Source organism: Psammomys obesus, unplaced genomic scaffold, assembly GCF_907164565.1.
Source record: "Psammomys obesus unplaced genomic scaffold, mPsaObe1.curated_primary_1811, whole genome shotgun sequence".
Lineage (NCBI taxonomy): Eukaryota > Metazoa > Chordata > Mammalia > Rodentia > Muridae > Psammomys > Psammomys obesus.
Window position 1 is genome coordinate 7,254,525 of NW_026596155.1, and position 22,035 is coordinate 7,276,559.

At 38.6% G+C, this 22,035-nt stretch overlaps 1 protein-coding gene across 2 annotated transcripts in view; it reads right to left on the reverse strand.

The window, feature by feature from the left end:
- Positions 1 to 22,035, reverse strand: part of Bmp2k (BMP2 inducible kinase) — a 94,014-nt gene that overhangs the window by 31,346 nt on the left and 40,633 nt on the right. For both annotated transcript variants that reach the window (XM_055594625.1, XM_055594624.1), the window contains exons 4-10: positions 20,683 to 20,825; positions 19,214 to 19,335; positions 17,022 to 17,103; positions 12,438 to 12,570; positions 5,464 to 5,567; positions 3,914 to 3,993; positions 1,684 to 1,844 (exon numbers count right to left, since the gene is read on the reverse strand). In XM_055594625.1, the coding sequence (XP_055450600.1) occupies positions 1,684 to 1,844; positions 3,914 to 3,993; positions 5,464 to 5,567; positions 12,438 to 12,570; positions 17,022 to 17,103; positions 19,214 to 19,335; positions 20,683 to 20,825 (825 nt within the window). The remainder of the gene's footprint in view (positions 1 to 1,683; positions 1,845 to 3,913; positions 3,994 to 5,463; positions 5,568 to 12,437; positions 12,571 to 17,021; positions 17,104 to 19,213; positions 19,336 to 20,682; positions 20,826 to 22,035) is intronic.

A 22,035-nucleotide genomic window follows, 5' to 3' on the forward strand; every position in this document is an offset into this window, starting at 1 on the left:
TGTGACATAAAAGTATGAGGAGTGAGTGTTCGGAGGGAGGAAGAGGGCCAGTAAGACGATAAGGAGGGAAGGGTCATGAGAGAGTTAACATCTATTTTGTATGTATACAAGAATGTTATAATTTAAATCCATTACCCTGCATGCAAGTTTTTAAAATAAATAAAAACACTGGGTGAAAACATTATCTATAGAGAAAATTATCTGACCAAGCATTTGGGAAGCATTTTAAAAAACGTTTACTATCAAGTGATGCGAGGACAAGAGTAAAGGAGACTGACGCTGGCCAAAGTTGTGTGTTCCTAGGGTCTCTGGGCAGCAATGTGACTGTTCACAAATTTTAAATGAATACGCTTCTTTTTGTGTTAGGTGTTTGAGTTTGTCTGTGAGTATGTGCATGCGGCTGTCCTTGGACATCAGAGGATGGTGTCAGATCTCTCGACGTTGGTGTTACAGGCAGTTCTGAGCTGCCTCATATTTGTGCTGAGAGCCAAATGAGGATTTACTGAAAGCAGTAAATACTTTTAGGCAATGAGCTACCTCTCCAGCACCCAAATATGCTTCCTATACTCCTCAGACAAATGCACTCGCATGGAAACCAAGAACTGACTGGTCAGCTGCTCACCGCCACACTACTAACAACAGCAAATACTGAGATAACCCAAGTGGTTATAAAACTGATGGTATACTCATGACATGGAGTAAATTAAAAATTATACAGCAGATCTATACGGACATAAGTTTTCAAGAACATCTTAAGGGTTGAAAAAGTAAGTGGCAAAGAAACATGTCTGAGTCTATTTGTGGCAATGACAAATTGTTTTTATATGAATTAAATATGGCTCTATTAATAGTATTAATTTTTACTATGTTCATGTTACCAAATTGATTGTTTATACTAAAAAGGCTAAGGGGGTGCACACCACACTGCTATTTACCTGAAAACAGGACATTTTTACATTTCTACATCAATATTTCTGTAGCAGATGAACATTTTACTCATTTCTAAAGAAGACAAAAGTAATTAAAAAGTAAAATACATACATGAAAAAACTGGAATTTTTCAAATCTAAGCTGAGAGTGGGTGTGCTAAAACAGGAACTACAGCCCCTGACATCAGGGGCAAGTCTGGCACTCACAGCTAGACCAGCTAACCAACTGAGTAACAGCATGTGAACCAGACAAGGCCTGTGGTACAACAGGACACAAAACCACTGGGTGATTGTCTCAAGAGACAAGAACATCAACACCATCCAAACCACAGAAGTGGCCCGGCATCCTGTACCCTGCCCTGTGGCTGACTGCTACTTCTTTACTTCTTTTGAGACAAGTTTCTCACTAAGTTAGACTGGCTGGCCAGCAGACCGAAGACCACCTTGTCTGTATCCCCAACTTCCAGCCCCCCCTCCCCACATGGCGCCCCTCCCTACCTCTACCCTGACACAGGAGTAACAGGCACGCACTTACAGCTGTGCACTGCCATGCCCATCTGTTTGTACCGTGTGCTGGGTCTACACTCAGGGCCTCATGCTTGCCCAGCATGCACTTGCTGACTGAGCCGTTTGTCCAGCCTATTTCTTAAAGCACTGTGTTCTGTGTTTCACAATATTAAATCCACTTACACTCTTACAGAAACAGACCATATCGGGTGTCTCCCTACCATGAAAGATCAGAACTGCAAATTACCTTTGGGTTTGTGGTTACTGAATTCACCAGGAGCAGGAACTTTGACGGGTGTTGCTGAACTCTGAATGGTCAGCACATTGGAGGTGGCAGCAGTAGAATTGGCCTTTGGTCTTTGTCTCGGTGCAATTGAGGTTTCAGTTGGTCCAATGGTATCTGTTATTCTATAATAGAAAAGCATACTTCATCCCAAATAATGAGATTATTTCCATTCATTCTATAAAATACAGACGCATTTAATTATTACAGATGACCACATTAGTCCTCTGGCTCCCTTCTAAGCACCCACCTCAGAATACATGTTAAATAAAGCTAGTAAAGTAGAACATGCAGCCACCATAGTGCTTGAACTGTACCCTACTGTTCTTAGTCAGCCTTCGAAGCTGGGAAGAACAGGAATACAACCCCAGAGATTAAAGGGATGGAAGAAGACTGAGAACGCAAACAGAAATCTTCTCACTCAGTTTTGACAAAAATCAAAATCCAGTTCTTTAAAAAGACACAAGAAATATTCCCCGTCATTTGGACTTAAGAAAAAGAAAAGGCTGTCTCCTACAGCAGGTAAAACCAAGGACGCCAGTGCTTGCCAAGTAAGGCTGGCTGCTCACATCTGACCTTTGCTTTCCTAGGACACTAAATGAGAACTACAAAATGTCTGACTGGGACCCAGTGTAAGCCCCAAATGCATATAGTAGAGTAGTAAACACAATTTTGAATGCAGTATAATTAGCAGATACAGCTGAGTTTTCAAAACATCAACAAAATAGGTAAATTTATTTTTAATATTTACGTATGAATGCAATGCGTCTAAATCAAATCCAACCAACTCCCTCCCCTCCAATTTCCTCCCTATTCCCTCAAAACTTTTTCCTCACAACTCCATATGCTTGCTATCTATCTATCTATCTATCTATCTATCTATCTATCTATCTATCTATCTATCTATCTATCTTGATACCCATTCAGTCCATTTGGTGCTGCCAGTATGTGCATGGGTGTGGGACCAATACAATCTTAAAGTTACATGTTTTTTCAACTCTGCTTTCTATAAAGTCAGTATAAATTTTCAAAACTCTCTCCCATTGTATTTCTTTAATGATTTCACTGAATTTCAGCTGACTTAACACCCACAATTGTATATGTGCGATTTATCAAGCCCACAAGCACACAGCTACTACAGCCACAGTGCACGCCCACCGCTCGTTTGTAAGACCTACATGTACCACTAGAGGGAGTACTCCTAACAGTGATCTTTCCAAAGAGAAAAAAAACTGCACGGCAAGATTTCAGAAACTTAGGACTGGTTACCTAACTGAACTCAGCAAGGCACAAAATGGAAGACATGAAAGTATTATAGAAGTGGGGATAGGTTGGGAAGTGGAAGGGGGGACAGTGTGAGGGAGACAAGATGGTAATGGAGGGTGCAGATGATCAACACATAAACATGCATAAAGTTATCAAAAAAAAAAAAAAAAAAACTTTAAGGCAAAATTTTCCCAGAAAAAAAAATATATAAACATATTGCAGGCATGCTGTCTCCTAAAAATAACCAGGGCAGATGATTAGACAACAGTAGTGGTATGGTTCACGCCCTCTAAAGCTGTAATGAAGACAGTAAGATCACTTATGTACATAGGCAACCACAGCTCATTTTAATGAGGATAAAGCTGTCCACAGAGCTGTATGTACTCTTAATTGCTGAATCACCTCTCCAGCCCAGATTTTAGGTCTCAATCTACATAACAGAAGCAAACTTATCAATGGAGTAAACAGATGAAAAAAATAAGGTTTCAAAGTTACATTCTAGTTACATACACATAAATTCTACAAACTATACATGCTGATGGGCTGTGACAATTTTTTTCTTAAATGTAAAAAATAGGCTTAACAGCTATTAGCTCAAATGTCAAGTTTCCTGGATTACGATGAGCAGCGATAAAAACAATGACAACACACACAGAGAAGTCCCAGTGCAACACCAACAGCTAAACATTCTCATCTTCAGTGCTGAGTGAGCAGCCCAGAGGCGAGTGCCATCAAGCTCCGTGTGGGATACACTTTTGGAACTTTATTTTACAGTCACTGTCTAAGCTACGGCATCAGAGTCTGAACAGCACAGCATGCTGGGTAAGTGAAGATAACGATTTAGCACATAGGATTTGCTGTAGTTATAGTGAGAACTGTCGCGTTCTCCTTCACAAAGCTCCTTTCAGCATCGGCGCATGCGGCCCACCTGGCTTTCATCTGGCTTTTCCTAGCAGCCGCTTCACTAGCAGTCATCGGTTCAGGAAGAGTTGAGGGAAGAGAAGAATTCTTAGGGGAAAAAACAAAACATTTTTTCATTTAGTTTTTAACTTGAGTTGTAGTGACTTTTATTCTACGGATAGACTATTAACTCTATTATTCAATTACACTCCCCAGATTTAATCTGCAAATATCACTTTACACAGATGTCATCTTAACACTGATGTTTCACAGAAATCTTTAGAAGATGATCATAGCATCACTGTATACACAATTCTTTCAGGTAAATCTTGCGTAAAAAGAAAAAGATTATAACGTGTTTGTAAATCAATAATATTTTATACTTCAGAAAATAACCAGGATAACAATCACTTTGTTTCTAAATAGTACAGACAATTGTGATGACATGGTAAAGTCTAGAAAATGGAAACAGAAGATTGTGCATCTCTTTACCCAGGCTGGGCACTGTAAGCAGGAGCTGAACAGAAAGCTGAAGCCAGGTGAACATCACACAAAGCTCCTCACTAAAGCCTTAGAACATCAACAGAGAAACGCTACATGAGACGGTGAGGGCTGTAAAAAGGAAAAGGTACCACAGATCTTCCTTTGTCTGCGAAGGTGAGTCAAGTTAAATGAAGAACAAGTCAGACCAGAATAATCTCTACAGTGTTCAGGATGGATGAAAATCAATGATCATTCATTAAAATTAGCAGAAATGTGGCGTGTATACTTCAACATAGTGTGTAGGCAGTGACCAGAACTCAAAGCCTTTGAGCCAGGCATAGCAGCACACACCTTTACCCCAGCACACTGAGAGGCAGAGGCAGGATCTGTGACTTGGAGGCCAGCCTGGTCTACATAGTTTCAAAACAGCCAGAGATATTTACACAGTCTCTGTCTGAAAGAAAAAAAAAAGGGGGGGGAGAGATTAGGAAGCTAGGGGAAAAAGAAGAAAGAGGAGGGGGGAGAAGAGGAAGAAGAAAGCCTTAGAGTAAAATCAGTCATCCCCAAATGAGCACTGTAGTTGGCACAACACTGGCTACACATTAGCTGTGATCATTATAATTACGGTCCTAATTTTACAGAGGGAGGACAAGAGGATTAGCCAACATAAACATATAAAATCAGTTTCTGATGAAAGGTATAACTGAAAGGCTGGCATGGGTGGCTCATGCCTTTAACCCCAGTACTTGGAGGTCGAGGCAGGTGGATCTCTGTGAGTTCGAGGCCAGACTGGTCTACAAAGGAAGTCCAGAAAAACCAGAGCTACACAAAGAAAGCCTGTCTGGAAAAAATAACTGAAGTTAGGTCTCTCCCTTTACAATGTATCTACACAACAAAGAGTTCCAAGTTTTTTCATTTAACACTGTGCTTAGTGTCTTTCTCAGTAATGTTTGACCATACCTTTTGGTTTAAAAACAAACAAACAAACAAACAAACCTGTATCACACTATCAAGACCGCTTGTCATGAAACAAGTATATGCACAAACATAATTAAAGTGGATTTGAAAGCCTTACATACTTGAAAAACCACTTACATTGATGTTGGAGACTGGACAATTCTTTTTGGCGAATTTGAATGCAAAGTAGGATACTTGAAATATGTCAGGTCTGCGCTCTGGGTCTGGTTCAAGCATGAACCCTGTAGTAACAGATCAAAATGTCGAGATGTTTGACTGAAGACAAACACTGCACAGAGGCACATCACAGGATGGGCAGTCGTTCTGATCTAAGATCCATGATTTCTAGCTGACGCTGGTAATGCTCAGAGGTAACAGCAGAAACTTTTTCTAGAAATGAACTTAACCATGAGCCCGCTACAGAGGAAAGTCACAGAACATCTTTGTGCTGAACACTGGATGGAAAGCAGATATATCACACTCTTGAAAAGGTGACACAAAACAAAAAACGAATTAACAACACAAAACCTGTGAACTTAGAGAATAACTAATTATTCAAGAAAGCTGCAGGGTCCCCTAAACAATTTCCTCTACGGTAATTCTGTTATCTGACATACAACATAGACCACAGCTTAGTTTCAATACTCTTCCCATCATCTCAGTCAGGAGTCTGCACCACTGCAGTTTAAAAATGTACATTAACACATTTATACCATCCTTACAAGACTGCATGAAGTCCCTGAGATATTCTAACCAAGAATGACAATTAACTACCATTTATCTATTTTTTAGTGGCTTATATTTCAAATTTCACAAGGTTGAAATTTATATTCAATTATGTACCTAAAAAACCTAGTTGTTCCATGCCAGTTCTACAGCAATGCCCTTAAAGTACTTCTAATGCTTAAATTATGTTAAGTGTGTTTGAAATTAAAATTTACATTAGTTACTCTCAAGCTTACTAGTAAAACAGTGACAGTACTAAGACAAAGCTACAGGTCAAATGGACTAAACTCCATTCTAAACCTAGTGCTTGAACAAGGAATACAAAAGGGACACCAAGAAAAAAGTTAGCATGGACTAGAAAATTATGAGTTTGATTTAAACGTACAAAAATTATCCATGTAATATATAAAAAGTTTATTCCTTATAGTACCATTAGTAGACAGTAACTAAAAACATCTCATTCAATCCTCACAACAGAAAATACCTGAGACACCTAAAAGGTATGTTTATCTCCTAAAATAAATACTAAAAATATCAAATGTTTAAAAAGCAGCAATACAAAAGTTAATTTAACGAAGTAAAATGAAGTTTGACATACTCTTAACAGTATTTACCCAGATTATTTAACAACAATCAAATTACAGGAAACCTATCAAGTTCACACGCAAAAATATTTTGTACTCTAATAGTACATTTGTCTTTTAAACGTGATTCTAAAAGTAACTAATAAAAACGTTTATAGTGGAAGGGTAAGGTATTATCAAGAATATGAGAAATCAGGAGTAATGAAAAGGTAAAGGACAAGACAATAAAGAAACTAGGTATGATCTCATTGTAAATGTAGGCTCCAAATTTATTTGTCAACAGAGTAACATGAGTCTGTTATGTGGATTACAACATCTGTAACAGAGTAACAAAGAAGAAAATCAGTTCTGATACAAAAGCAGAGAAAATTGCCTTGAAATCTAAAGATGGCTTCCTATGTGACCAGCACCCTTATAGGAATTGCAGGGAGTAACAATGGGTCACATCTGACACAGTCCTCCAAGAGACTAGTGACATAATTTCTAAATGCAGTGCAGCCAAGAAAGTTCTGCAGAGCAAAAAGCTCTACAGTAAAAGAATATGCTTCCTCAGAGACACTTCTTCCTCAAAGAAATACTTCCTAAGTTTCCTCAAAGAATGAACAACCTTACCTCAGGTTTGTGATCCTGTGTTTCTTATTAGTTGAAAAGCAGCAAGCAGAAAGGAGAGGAGGAGAGATGGAGGGAGGGAGCAAGCAGAGAACTGGATGTTCTAGCCAGCACTAGATCAGGTAATTAATTCTCTCTGAAGCATTTCACAGCCTTCAGATCAACATTATACACGTATCCTGAGGGGATTTTTATAGAGTGCTATTATGACACCTGCATTTGATACCTGGTCATGATATTATGTGTGAGATTCTCAACGATGACATCTAACCCATGTTCAAAGTTTCATTTTAGAACATCTGGGGTTTTGAAAGTTCAGATTAAATATTCTTCTCACTCTGCATTAAAGCTGGCAGTCTTATCTGATGAGCCTCTGTGCCCATCTCTCTGACTTCTTGCTGCTGTTTTAATTTGTGTATTGGTGTCTTTGTGTATGGTGGAAAAATGTGTCAAGGCACGTGTGTAGTAAGAGCCCTCCTTCCACACACAAATGTGCTCCTGGGATCAAACTCGGGTGGTTAGGCTTCACACCAAGTATCATTTGCACTGAGCCATCTCACCAGCCCCCTCACTTCATTTTAAACTCCAAATAACAGGAGGTGACTATAATCATTACTAAAATCCAAAGGTGGAAAAGAGCCATTTTTTATCTCTAGATGTTTATTCAGTTTTAGCCACTAAAATAATAGAAAATAAAAATCCAATATGAAATCATTAAGAATTTAATTTGAATAGTACATAATCTTGAAATAGTTTCAATGCATTCCCTGGGTTTCATAAGGTGTTACGTGTAAAGCACGTAACACGTGCTTTAATCCAGTTCAATGCTGAGACCTGACTAATACAGATGACATCTTCAGTTCCCAAATAGCTTCTTTCTAAACTGTCTTCTCAACTCCTAGTCTGTGATAACTGAAGCACACGCTCTATAAGAAACATGCTTTCTGGGGAAGGACTAGAGCAAAATACAAACAAAATACAAGCCCTAGAAGTCAATGACAGGCGCTCTCTAACTGCCCTGGAGGAATCCAGCACTAATGGGAGCTTCAAGGAAATCCTATCTTAGTTTTGGTTTATTTTCAAAAATATATCCAAGTGTCTGAGGGATTTTTCCCCAAAAACTATGTAAGAGAATGGGTGAGATCATAGATAAAACAAGACTAGCCCTGTTTCCACTTCTCATTCTGAAAGCATTCCCTCCCCCTCACAACAACAGCATCACGTGTTTAAGAGGAATGAAATGACTACGCTGCTGCTTTGAAGAAAAGTCTACAGGAAAGATGGTAAGACTAATAAAAGCAGCTTTCTCAGCAACAGAGTCACAATTTCTTCTTCTGGATCACTCACTGATAACCAAGAGTACACCCAAACACCTACATAACCACAAAACTGCACAGCTTTAGCAAACTGTTCATGGCTATTAACTCATGGCTGATGAATTCAAAAGTTCTGAGTGACATCAAATGGATGCAAACAGTACTACAATTAACTGTGTAAATGTGCATTGTTGAATAAATAAAATTTAGCACTAAAAAGTGTGAAATTCAAAATCCATGAGCACAGACATATAACACTCATGTTTTCTGAATGCAGGACTTGCAAAGTAGAACTCTAACTGCACTTTACAAGCACAGATAACTAAATGTGACCATGAGAAGCACACAAGGCTACATGTGAAAGATTTACACAGAATTCAGAGAATTCAAACTGGTTTTTAGCACTACGTTGTAAATAAGGATGTTCTGGCTTTTTAAAATCTACACTTCATTACAGCATTTTAAAAATAAGGTCTATAAAGCTTTTGACAAGGAGGTAGACTGCTGGGAGTTAAAACTTGATCTGCCTGTCTGTGGGGATGTGAGCACGCACATGTGAAGGTCGGGACAACTTTCGGGAGTCAGTTCTCGCCTTCCACGGTGTCATCTGCACAGGGAACTCTGGCAGCACCTACTGGCTTGCAAATACTTTCACCCACTGAGCAATCTCATTAGCTCCCATTTTTAAAACTTAAGGGTTTTATAATTCCAAATTTTCTTGAAGTTTTAGTTTATTCAACCCTTTTCATTTTTGGCATAGTCAAATTGATACCAGAAACTAAAACCTTCACATTATGGTCAAATAAAGAAGCATATGCTACACAGCAAACTAGCAATTAATTAAACTCTAATTGGGCCTAAAATTATCAACAGTATTATGCTTACCAAGCACTACACAAACACATTCCCACACACATATGGGGCCACACATAAACACAGAGAAATTCAATGCTACTTGGGAATAAAATCACATTTCAGTGCATAAGCTGCCCAGTCTCCACACGGTATTGCGCAGTAAGAACGCTCTGAGCCTTTAAGACTTTTCAAGATCCCTAGTAAAACTGTACAGTCAATTATTACTGAGATGCTACACTCAGCAACAAAAGTTACAGCTACAATGATGTATAAAAATGTCACAGTAAAACATTACAACTCAGTTATCCAGAGAACATAGCAGCCAAATTCTACACTCTAATCTTTGAGCATTACAATTAATAGGATTATTTCATACTTCTATTGTTCTAAATTTTTTAAGAACATTACTATACAAGATTGAGAAGGTTAAGAGTTTAATGTTTATTCAAATATACATGGATTTATGTCTGCTCATTAAAAAGAAATCATTCTACAAAATAGTACACTAAAAGAGCACTCCTGTCGAAAAAGTACGGCTGGAGCAATGTCATTGCAATGACACACCTACTCATGGCACCTAGGATGATGACGCAGACTGCCCTGACAGGCACCCCCAGCTTAACTAGAGGCTGTCACAGATCAGAAAGCCCACACAAACAATGTTGGCAGGTGCTTAACAGTGGAAATTAGCATCAAGGTCCCACGCCATGACACAGGTGCCAGTACATATGAAGAGCTACACAGAGCAGAGGTGGAGCTCGCTGTAGAGAGAAGTAGAGTCCTGAAGAACTATGTATCCCAGTATGTCCACGAGTGCTGATGTCCCACAACCCTGAGTCCAGCTGCAGCATTAAAGTCCCCATTCAAGGATCTCAATGCCTCAGCCCCATGAAAGTGGCAAAGCTGTCCCCAGGTGAGGCTCAGAGGGATGGCAAAGCCTTCCTCAGGGCAGAGTGTGAATACTGATGGTGTGTCCAGAAATGTCTACGTAGCTTTTTCTCACCACCCCTAGACCCATGTTTATGGCGTGAAGACTGCTCCTACTGAGGTTAGCCAAGCCTCCCTTTGTTCAACTGTATACAGTAAACACAGAGAGCTTCCAGGGCACTGAGGCTTCTCCATCAGAGAGCCCAGATCACTGGATCCCAGCTTTTCTGTATGTATGTCTGGCTTCTGCATTGCCGCCTCACTCCTCCTCAGGGCTCGAGGATAAGTCATGCAAGAACGCGGCACACAAGTACACCGACTCTCATAATTAAGTGTCCACATAAGCAGAGTGGCAGCCAAGTTTTAGTGGTTTCTTTTCCCCACCCCATTATTCTGGTTGCCCTTGGTGGAAAAGGCATTCTATAGGACACAAGGTACTCTGTATGTCAAGATGATATAATTCTTCAATTTCCAGTATCTGTGAGTAAATCTGTATCACAGAAATTCTGTGCTTTAATACTCCAACCAAGGACTATACATGGAAATAACCTAAGACCCCTGCACAGATGTAGCCCATGGCAGTTCAATATCCAAGTGGGTTCCATTGTAAGAGGAACAGGGACTGTCTCTGACATGAACTGATTAGCCTGCTCTTTAATTACCTCCCTCTGAGGCAGAAGCAGCATTACCAGGCCACAGAAGACAATGCAGCCACTCCTGATGAGACCTGATTGACTAGGATCAGAAGGAAGGAAAAGAAGACCTCCCCTATCAGTGGACTTGGGGAGGGACATGCATGCAGAGGGTGGAGGAAGGGAGGGATTGGGACAGGAGGAGGGAGGGAACCAGAGGAGGGATACAAAGTGAATAAAAATTTAAAAAAAAGTGTGCAAGTCACACTAGATCATATGTCCCTTTTTCTCCTGAACAACATGACCAATATGTTACTGTGGAATCCTTCTCCTTGATTTACATAGGGCCCATACATTAAGAAAGTCGGATACTTCTCAAACACATATCCAGTATTATTTTCAGTTGATCATTTACGCCGGTGTTGCTGACTTAGGAGGATTGGTGGGAGAAGGGCTAGTGCTGACCAAAGAACCCAGAGCCGTGTGCTGTTGGGCAAAGCATTCTACCACTAAGCAATCTCCCCCCAGCCCCTTGGCTGGACCTGGACCTCTTCACTGCATTCTTCTGCACTTGCCTTCCCGGTGAATTACAGGTGCTTGCTGCAACACCTAAGCCATGTGGGCAGACTTAAAATGTAAAGTTACTCATCACTGAGTTATCTTTTATAGTAGGGTTGATTGCCTACATTTCCTACATTCTCGACTCGTGATTAAATTCATGCCTATTTTTTTCAGTGTATATTTTATTTTTACATTTAAGTATTTTATTTATGTGAAGTTCTAATAGACAAATAAAGACTGTTCTATCTTTGTTCACAAACGGCTACAAAATTTATCTTCCCATGTAGTCTCTTCACTAAGTTTAAATGCTATCTTTATCAACACTCTGTTCTGTGCCACAGAGGCTAGAAGAGTGCTAAAAATGCAGAAAACAAACCTGAAATGCTGAAGACACTTTAGTCAGAGCTGAGTAGCTGGTTCAACACTGCAGCGACCTAACTTAGCTGTCTAAGGGCTGCCCCCTCCACTCAAAGATCTTTTGTGAAGTTTTACAATGTACATGTACAAAACCTTAAATTACAGTATCTTTTTAAAAGGAAGCAAAGGCCTTTAAAAAGGCTGGAAGGAAATCTAGTTTTTTATTAACTACAATGAATTTGGTTTCAAAGATACAAAAACTGAACAATTAAATGCTGTCAAAAGTGTCCCAGGTAATTCTGATTGCCTTAATTATGTAATTGCTGCCATGTGTTACTAAATTTTATCTACGAAGTTAAAAATATCCTTGTATTCATTGGTAATTAGATTGCTTTCTGCTCTACAGAGGCAATATGACCATTTTAAAATATTTTTATTATAGTTTATGAAATTAAAAAGTCTAGATTTAAGAAAGAATATAAATAGTAGGCTCTAAAGTCCTGTGTCTTAATAAAAACATTTAATATACCTTCCCAAGTACTTACGAATCAAACAATGTATGTTCTGAGAGTATCGAGAACTGTCTGGAATGGTGAAGCTGCCATCACAGATAGCAACCTGACTCTCACCAAAAGGAAGCGTGAAGAAACAAAGTTTATATAGTAAACATCCCAGGGCCTGTAAAAAAAAAAAAAAATGACAGAGGAACACCATTAGGGCTTAGCAACCAACCACAGAACATAGAGCAGCCCAGACCAGGACTGGAAATGGAGCTAACTGGTAGAGTACTTGCTTAAACATGCAAGGCCTCAGCACCAATAGCAAGAAAACCAAAAGCTAAACACACTATTTAAAACAAACACCCAAAAGCTCCTATTTTAGATCAAATTATTGCTTAAGTTAACATAGTTAATGTTTTAGAAAGCCTTCAGTTCAATGTTCCTCTGTTGCATCTGTGATCATTTAGATAAGCGGCCCTGTATCATGGGTAACTAAAATCAAACCTTGCTGATTCCTTGTGGAGAAAATAATATCCACTTGGTACTGTCCTCATAAGCACTGCCACTGTGACACAGATACATCCGAGAAGATGTCTCCGTCAGATGCCTACAGGCAGTTTATGGAGGCAACTTCAAAACTGGTGATTGAAGTGTGTACGTCCTAAGTGACATAAGAAAGCAGCTGAGCAAGCCCTGGGTAGAGAGCCAGTAAGCAGCATCCCCCCCCCCCCCCCCCCCCCCCCCCCCCCCCAGTGGTCTCTGCTTAATTCCTGCTTCCAGGTTCCTGCTCTGGCTTCCCTTGGTGATGGAGATGTAAGCGGTAAACAGAAACAGACCGTTTCCTCCACTAGTTGCTTTTTGGTCATGGTATCTATCACAGCAGTACTAACCCCAATTAAAGGAAACATGAGGCTATTTTTAACAATTTTTCTTGAAACTCACTATACATCATGTTTTAGGTCCTAAGATTCACAATATGAGTAAGCTGTCGATCAAAGTTAAGACAACCAACAAAACTGGCTATTATGTTGTTATTTCATAACATAAATATTAATTCCCTGATCAGCAAGATGGGTGAAGGTCCATGCCAGCGAGTCCAGGACTCACGTGGTGGAAAGAGAAGAGACAACTTGAAATTGTTCTCCAGCCTCTGCACATACACAAAGGCAAAAATATAAGCTAAGCGCAGTGAAAAAATTAACTCTCTGGGACTGGAGAAATAGCCCACAAGTAACATGTGCTGCTCTTGCAGAGGACCTGAGTTCAGTTCCCAGCAGCCACGCCAGGAGCTAACCACCGCCTAGGACTGCAGCTGCTCCAGGAGGTCTGCTGCCTCCTCTGACCTCCACAAGCACCAGCATACACAAGGCATATAAACACAAATGTACATAAATAAAAATAAAAACATTTTTTAAAAGTTAATTATGGGGCTGGAGATGTGGCTCAACAGTTGAGAGCACTGTCTGCTCTTCCAAAGGTCCTGAGTTCAATTCCCAGCACCCACATGGTGGCTTACAACCATCTATGATGAGATCTGATGCCTTCTTCTGGCATGCAGGTGTACATGCAGTAGAGCACTCATATACCTAAAATAAATAAATGTTTTTTTAAAAGTCAATTATGTGTCCGTATGTAGTCCTGTAATATTTTCTGTACATTGTGCTAATCTGTAGCATCAAAAGAAAAAGGCTCTGTCTGCTTATTTTACATGACTCTATAAACAATACATCACTTTACTGACATAAAGGTAACATTCTCAAGTATAATTTTTCTCTAGAAAAGTAGCATAGGACATTTCCAGCTAAGCTGCCACAGTCCAAACCTGCGATACATTTTTTAAAGAGAAAAAGAATACATATTTTGGTTTACAAAACTATCTCTTTGTCAAAAGATAACACTTCAAGCTACAAGGGTAAGAGGCACTTCCAACTCTAAATAAATTATCCAGCAGTTAGTTAGGAGGCAGCCGCATCTGCATTACGGCTGATACTAGCTAATTAGCAAATAAGTTCTTTGCTGTTACATTTTCCCCATATATTCACTTCACCATCCGTAACTAACAAGTATTTTTATAATGTCTATGAAAACTACAATACACAGAAAGCTTTGAGTACGATATTAATTTTAAAAGAATATTTCAACTATAACATTCTTGTAGTGAAGAAATTTCCAAGCTCTACAATTTCAATACAATTACTTGAAAATTCTGTAGGTTATTATATGATTGCTGAAATGGTAAAGACACTACTTAGAAATACCCAATTGATACGGTTAAAAAGGTAATGATGGCTGCTTTTCTTTGAGGAAGATAACAACAAACTGAACATGAGACTCCCATTCAACTGCTGTAAAAATACTATTGAAGCCGTAAAATTCGCATTAAATTACATCTTTCCACCATCCAGATGACCTTCAAAACAAATATGACCTGCATTTCAGCCAGTTTATCCTGTCAATCAAATCTCTGTCATTTTCCTTGGTTTAGATTAAATATGAGAGTCCACACATAATCTGGCAATGCCAGCTCACTTAAAAGGAGACTGAGGATGTACTTCAGGAGTACAGTGCTTCCTAGTATATGACCCTTCCCCCAAAAAAACAATGATGGAAAAAAAAGGGTGAAATATGTTGCATTGCACTGTATAACCACAGTAAGTTGTCCTGTTTCACACCACAGCATTTTCATCTTTAGTCACTGAGTCAATGATAATTTTGTAGAAACAGGAGGGATCAAGTCGGCTGGTTTTGAAGGCCATCAGCATATCAAATTCTCTTCATAAAAAGTTAATGTAGGATTTCTACTCAGCATCCTAGAGGTCTGGGTAAAAATAACGTACAAGGGAAACTCTCAAGGGAAAAAACTTTTGTGCCAAAATACAAAATGTTTTGTAACTACTTCACCTGAACACTGTAATTCTTTTCATTGGTGTATTTTCTTGAAACAGAACCAGCAAATACAATTCTTGACCAAACTGAACGGACTCACACCTAAACTGTAGTGTTTCTCTGTTCCATCTGTGCTAAGTGTGACAAGCATAAGACAGCATAAGACGTTATGGACACAGAAACAGACACTACATTGATTGTTTTTAAATCTTTGGAGTAACTATTTACACATTTACTAAATCTTAGAGGTGACAAATGAGAAAAATCCTCTGCATTAAGATATTAGATAGCATCTGTGTGCTTCAAGAAAAAAACTGAACACCCATTGGTTTCAAAGCAGTAACGAAGCTGACTTGTGCAGCTTCTGTGTTGCTGAACTATTTCAGGTACTATGGAACTGAAAGCAATCACAAAATTAGGCCAGAAAAGATCTCTACAATCACTTCTTGTAATCATTTTGCTTTATAAAGATCCAACTCACTTTGCTTTCTATATTACACATAATCATCAACTTTTCTATATATTATCAAATCAACCCAATGCTAATGCCAAAGATGGGAAATTTAATTTGAATCATAGAGACTGGCATAATGTCAAAATAATAAAAACAAATTTACTTCCAATTTGGTTTAATCTCACATAGTTTCAAACTCAACTACCTTAAGAATCACTGACAAAAGAGAGAGAGAGAGAGAGAGAAAGAAAGAAAGAAAGAAAGAAAGAAAGAAAGAAAGAAAGAAAGAAAGAAAGAAAGAGTGAGTTACAATAAGCAGGTGAGAAGATTCCAAAGACCTGACTGCCTGGCAAAACTGTTTGTCTCTGGGGTTGTGTCTTCCCAAGCCGGAGGGAGCAGGCTAGGGGAAGCAGCAAGGAGCCAGTTGCTGGCTTGCACACATTACACGTGTGGAGCTGGCAAGGTAACTCGGGCAGGCAGGCCATCACTGCCTGGAGTCCTGAGCAGGACTCTGCACCCCACATGTTGTCAGGCGAAATCAACCTCTAAAAAAGTTGTTCTCTGACCTCCCCTCACATGCTGGGACATGTGGCCTTATACACAATACATAATTTTTCAATTAAAAAATCAAAACTAACTAATTTTTTTGTAAGTTCTAGATTTCAAAAACTGTATTCCTCTCTTGACAATATGCTCATGCAAATGCAGCTAACAGTGATTGTTTAATGCATTCGAATTTGAAGATAGTTTCTTAGGCTATTAAATACCTACTTACAAGTTTGAAAGAAATGTGAGATTCTAAACGTTTTTCTATAAATTAACACTATCTACTGGTATAAAATCGAATCCAGATAAATACATACTAAACAAGGAATAGTTAATGATTACATTATTATTATTATAAGGTTTAGAGTTAGAAAAAAGTTACTTGTGTTAGCTTCCATTTTAAAAAGATCATGAAGTATTCCAAAAAGTTATGCTGTAATTGCTTAACAATTACATCCAGATTTTCTATACCACCACCAGCTGAAATTCAAAACTAAAAAGGTGAATATTCACCTATAATCCAAGTCCTAAAAGTGACTGTGTTGGTAGCTACATTACATACCTATGTGCCCTTCTTCAATGTGGGCAGCCCGTCCCCTGACTCAGGAGATTAAACCCTCGCATTCTCCCGAGTGAGAAGCTCCTTTCTGCACAGAAGGGATGCCTCTGGGGAGGCGAGAGTAAAGGAGGCATATCTCGATTCACTCAATCGGTTACAATGAGGTTCAGCCTTTGAGTCTTACCCAGATATCAGCCTTGGTGGTAATGGGTTTCCCTCCATAAAGGTTGATCATTTCCGGAGCTCTATATGACAGAGTCGTGTATCTAGCAATGTGAATTAAACAAAGGAGACACAGTCAAAAACAAAATGACAAGGTAAGAGAAGCTTCCCTAAAAGATACAACATAAAAGGCTTTTGGATGCAGAAATATAAAAATATTACTGTGTTAAAAGTATATCAAGAATTAAATGCAACCAGGTATCTATAGCCATTTTTATTTAGCAACTATAACCGTATTTATTTATATAAAAGCTGAATTTTCTTTATTAATAAAAGCGTAAATGAGAACCTACTGGAAATAATTTCTGTTGATTTAAATGAAATAATTCACTTTAACTACAATAGCCTCTTTATCAAAATATTTCCATGTATTAAAAGTAAAACTACACTCTCAAAATTTTACTTTATCTCTTTTACTCTAAGGAGTTTGGTTTATAGATATGAGCGCTGTACAAAGTAGTAAATGTTTTGAGTTTTTATAATTTTCATTACTGTAATTCAATGATACACATTCTGTACTTCTAACATCAATACCAACCTAAGTTCTTTGGAATTAAAATACACTATAAATCAATTTTCTCTAATTTAAAAAAAAATCTATTTTAGGAACAGAAATTTTTAATCAAGTAGTGCTCAAATCTCATAGTAGAAATTATAGGAGTATGAATGGACAACCTCTATCACAGCAAAAAAAAAAAATTCTTTTTTAGTGTTTATACACTTTATCTTACAAGAAGAATCTTAAATCACAACATTCTAACATCTTATGTTTCTCAAATTACACTCACTGGTGAGGCAGTCTGAAGGTACTAGTGCAGAGGAACCAGAATATAAACTGCATGATCACAGAACTGTTATCCTTATATCTCAGCACCAGAAACAGAGTTCGCCCCGAATGAGTACTTGTCATCTCAGGGTTAGACCATCAACCCTTAAATGTGATATGAACTTACCTCACCATATTCCAATCATCATAAAAACTAAACTGAGCCTTAATTATATCCCACAATGCAACAAATTAAACACCTAGCAGATGAGAGGTGTCTGACACTTGAAGCCGCCATGTTTTAATAACATGGATCCCAAGAAGCCAGCAGACAATGCTTCTACTTCTGGGATCTCCAGGGCATTTACGTTCACAGAGTCCGAGACACCGTTTTCTTAGTAGAAATACACAGTCTATGGTATATGCTACTATTACATGTGGTCTATGTGACTGCACTATACAATGGGTCAGACACCGGCTCTCTGAACAGCTCCTCATCCTAACTGAGACTGTGATGAAAGGACACTGAAGAGCAGGCACTACTTTGACAGATTGCTGTTCCTGTGTCATTTCGGAAACTGCTCTAAGACAGTTTGTTCTAATTTCTAAAACTAAAACAGCAGAAGAGTTAGGTTCTTACAAATACTCTTACAGCCACAGAAAATACAGGATGAAGAAGCACAAAGTATATGTGATATTTTTCCAGAAACCTTTGCAATGTAACCCTGAAAGCAAGAGTGACTCCATGGAGTCTTAGTACTTACATTTTTCATATAGTTTTCAGTACATATAATACACACACTCTTCTTAACATCAGCTAACATGTTACAAGCAATTTACATTTCAAAGCACTGTCCCATATCAAAAAAGACAAAGACTATGCTCAACTCAAAAGTCACTTAAGGAAATGGAGAGGTGACTCGGTGGTTAAGGACATTCCATGCCTTTGCAGAAGATGAGGGTTCAGTTCCCAGAACCAACCGGTAGTAGGCAACCATCTATAACTCCGGTTCCAGGGGATCAAATGTCCTCTTCTGACCTCCACAGTACTATATACATGCAGTGGACTTACATACACACAGGCAAAACATTCACACTCGTGGCAAAATAAATCTTCTAAATCGCTTAGAATTCCCTCATTGGCCCTATTAGCCACTGTAGCTTATTTCACACATTTCACTATTAATCCGCTTATCACACAAAAAAATTCATGCATGGTATTCATCAACTGTCCATTCAGACTATTTATTCACATATTAACCATTTTCATTTTGAAGGAATCTACAAATGGAATAATGTAAAATGTGTATTAATGCAGCTAACTAGCTATAGTCTCAAGTTAATCAAAATACCTATGAGACAAAAATGCAATAAAAATAAGAACTTACTTTTTAATTTCTTCTTCTACGACATTAACTCCATCTTTTTGAGGATTAAGAAATTTATTAGTGGCACTGCCAAAGTCACAAAGTACATAATTTCCAGCATCATTTAGCAAAATATTTTCTACCTTAAGAAAAGAAAATCAATGATTACTATTTTCAAAACAAAAGATGTCTTCTTTTTAACCTTTTGGGGTCAGGTGCTTGGTACACATATATATATATACACACTTACACATGTATATACACACATTCATGCACACAAACACACAGAGGCAGATGAAGCAGAGCAGGGGTGGCACACTCCTGATGACCCCACGACACGGAGGCAGAGAGGCCAGAGGCCAGAAGGGCTTGTAAAAATGCTCAACACCAATCTCCTAGATGCCCTCCATGAGAGACAACCAGTGTCAATCAAAATTCTGAGTGTATCTCCATTACTCTTCATCCCTAAGACTTCAGAGAAGACGCAATGGAAAACATTTAAAATAGACTTCTAGTTAACTTCTTTGGTTGAGCATTCACATGCAAAATGCTTGAAACCAGACGTGTTGCTGGTTTGGAATTATTTTTTTTTTATTGGTGGCAAGATTCAAGAATAAGTTTATACAATATCCTATCTGAAGCACGTGGCCAGAGGCAGAATTTTACACTCATGACTCCACCATATCAAATCTCAAAAAATGTAAGGAGGCATTTTCAAATGCAGATTTTCTGATTCAAGATGCTCAGCCTACGGCACCATTTTTATTTGAAAACCCTATAGTGAAAAATGCAAATTTAAAATTATACTTTAACTTGGAAATCAGAGTTAAAACAGCTAGAATAAAGTGTGAGTACTTCGCTCATCTGGGTACAGAGAGAGCGCCATCTGCTGCTTACTAGCGTGTACATAACTGGACAATTTGTTTAGCCACTCCCTGCTCTGGCTATCTTCCCTAGAAAACAGCAAACAACAGTTACTTCAGGAAACACTTATTAAAAGAAGACAGGTTAAAACTCAGAACACAGTCTGGAATGTGTTAAGGACCAAATAAATTATTATTATTTTGGCAATGTCTTTTGTTCCTATACTTATTTACATTACTAAAATGCTAATAAAGTTTATTTTAGCTTTTCATGATTATCAATAACTTACATTCTAAATGACTTTGTTTATCATAAGATGTAAAATTATATTTAATTAGTCAAAACAGTCACTCCCTTCTTTATTTACTGAACCATTAGTTAGCCTCTGCTATGTGCCCTGCACTGTTCAAGAGCATGCACATATCACACACACACACACACAAAGAAAAAAGCCAACACTAAAAGCCTAGCAAACCTCGTAAACTAGTGAGAAAGGTCAGAAAACAAACACTAGGCATAACGCATAAGCAAATGATACAGGATCTTTGGGAGGGGACAGAAGCAAGGAGAGAAAGAAAAAGCATTTTGAATTCTAAGTGTAGAACACAGTGTCCCCCAGTTCTTACCTTCAGATCCCGGTGGATTATGGGAGTCTTACACTGATGCAACCTTGCGACAGCTTCGCAGGCATCACAGAAGATCTGCAGGACCTCTGACTCAGTGAAGCCTGTCTGCAGCTTCTTATTCATCTGATTCACTACCTGCCCAGCTAAACAAGAAGCAGCTCTGAGGACACATTCTGAATAAAGTCCACCAGAAAGACCATACCTGGAAACCCTTTCCAGCCTAGCCATGATTCTCCCAACTCTCCCGAAGATTCTTACACATACCGCACTGATTCAGTGACAGGCCTACATCTGACATCCCTGAGATCAGAACCCTAAAAAAAACAGTGTTTAACATTTAGCCACTTCTGAAATGGAAGTTTTCCTATGGTTAACGATGTATTTATTTGAAGCAAACGTCATTCAACACTGCTTTATATTGGGTGAAGTGTGATGAACAAAAATAAGGTTTCTACTATCACAGAAATATAATATATGATGTTTCAAGGTAAAAAATAAGGACAAAATGATCTGACTATAATTTCTAACATTACATAGTAAGAATATAGAGAACTTGCATGGAAAACCTGAATTTAGTTTGGGGATAAGATGGGATGAGAGGAGAACATATCAATTTAGGCTTACTAAGTGACATTCATGTTAAAACAGAAGAATGATTACAAATTGGCAGGATTAAGATTTTGGGAGAACATGTGGGTAATAATGAGTTTTGTGTACAAACATATCCTATTTAGGAAGGAAGTTATGATAACAAATAACTTTAAAAGGGCTAGTGCTGATATTGCCAAGGAAGTAGAGAAAAACAATGTGACCGACATAAGTCAGACACTGATAGCTTCATTTTCGTATTTTTAGCTTTAAAGCAAAAGAGAACTGTTGATCTGACATTTTAATGATCACCTTGATTATAGGATGAAGCGATCTAACGAGTTAAACCAGTAACTTTATTTTATGGGGGAAAAGAATCAGTACTTTACCCAGCTGTGGGCCACATATGCTACTGACCTGCCAGGCAAGATCTGTCACCTGGCGCAACAGTGGCATGACTGTTACACAGTAACAGACTCTTTTCCTTTCTGGTTAGATCTGAGGCCTGTTCCGCAGGAGGGAATTTATGGCTATTACTGTCAGACTGAACTCAAACTTATGATCCTCCTCACCTCATCCTCTTCAGATATCCAGCCAGCATGTGCTGCCACAACGACCATATTCTTGGAACTATAAACCTAGTCAAAGGGCCATGGCTGGCAAGATCACAGACTCTGGAGGGTGCTACCCCTGCGTGCTTCTAAGTAGACTTGTTATTAAACTGCTCTCTAAACATTTATGTTTATACCCAAAGATAGCGCTCCT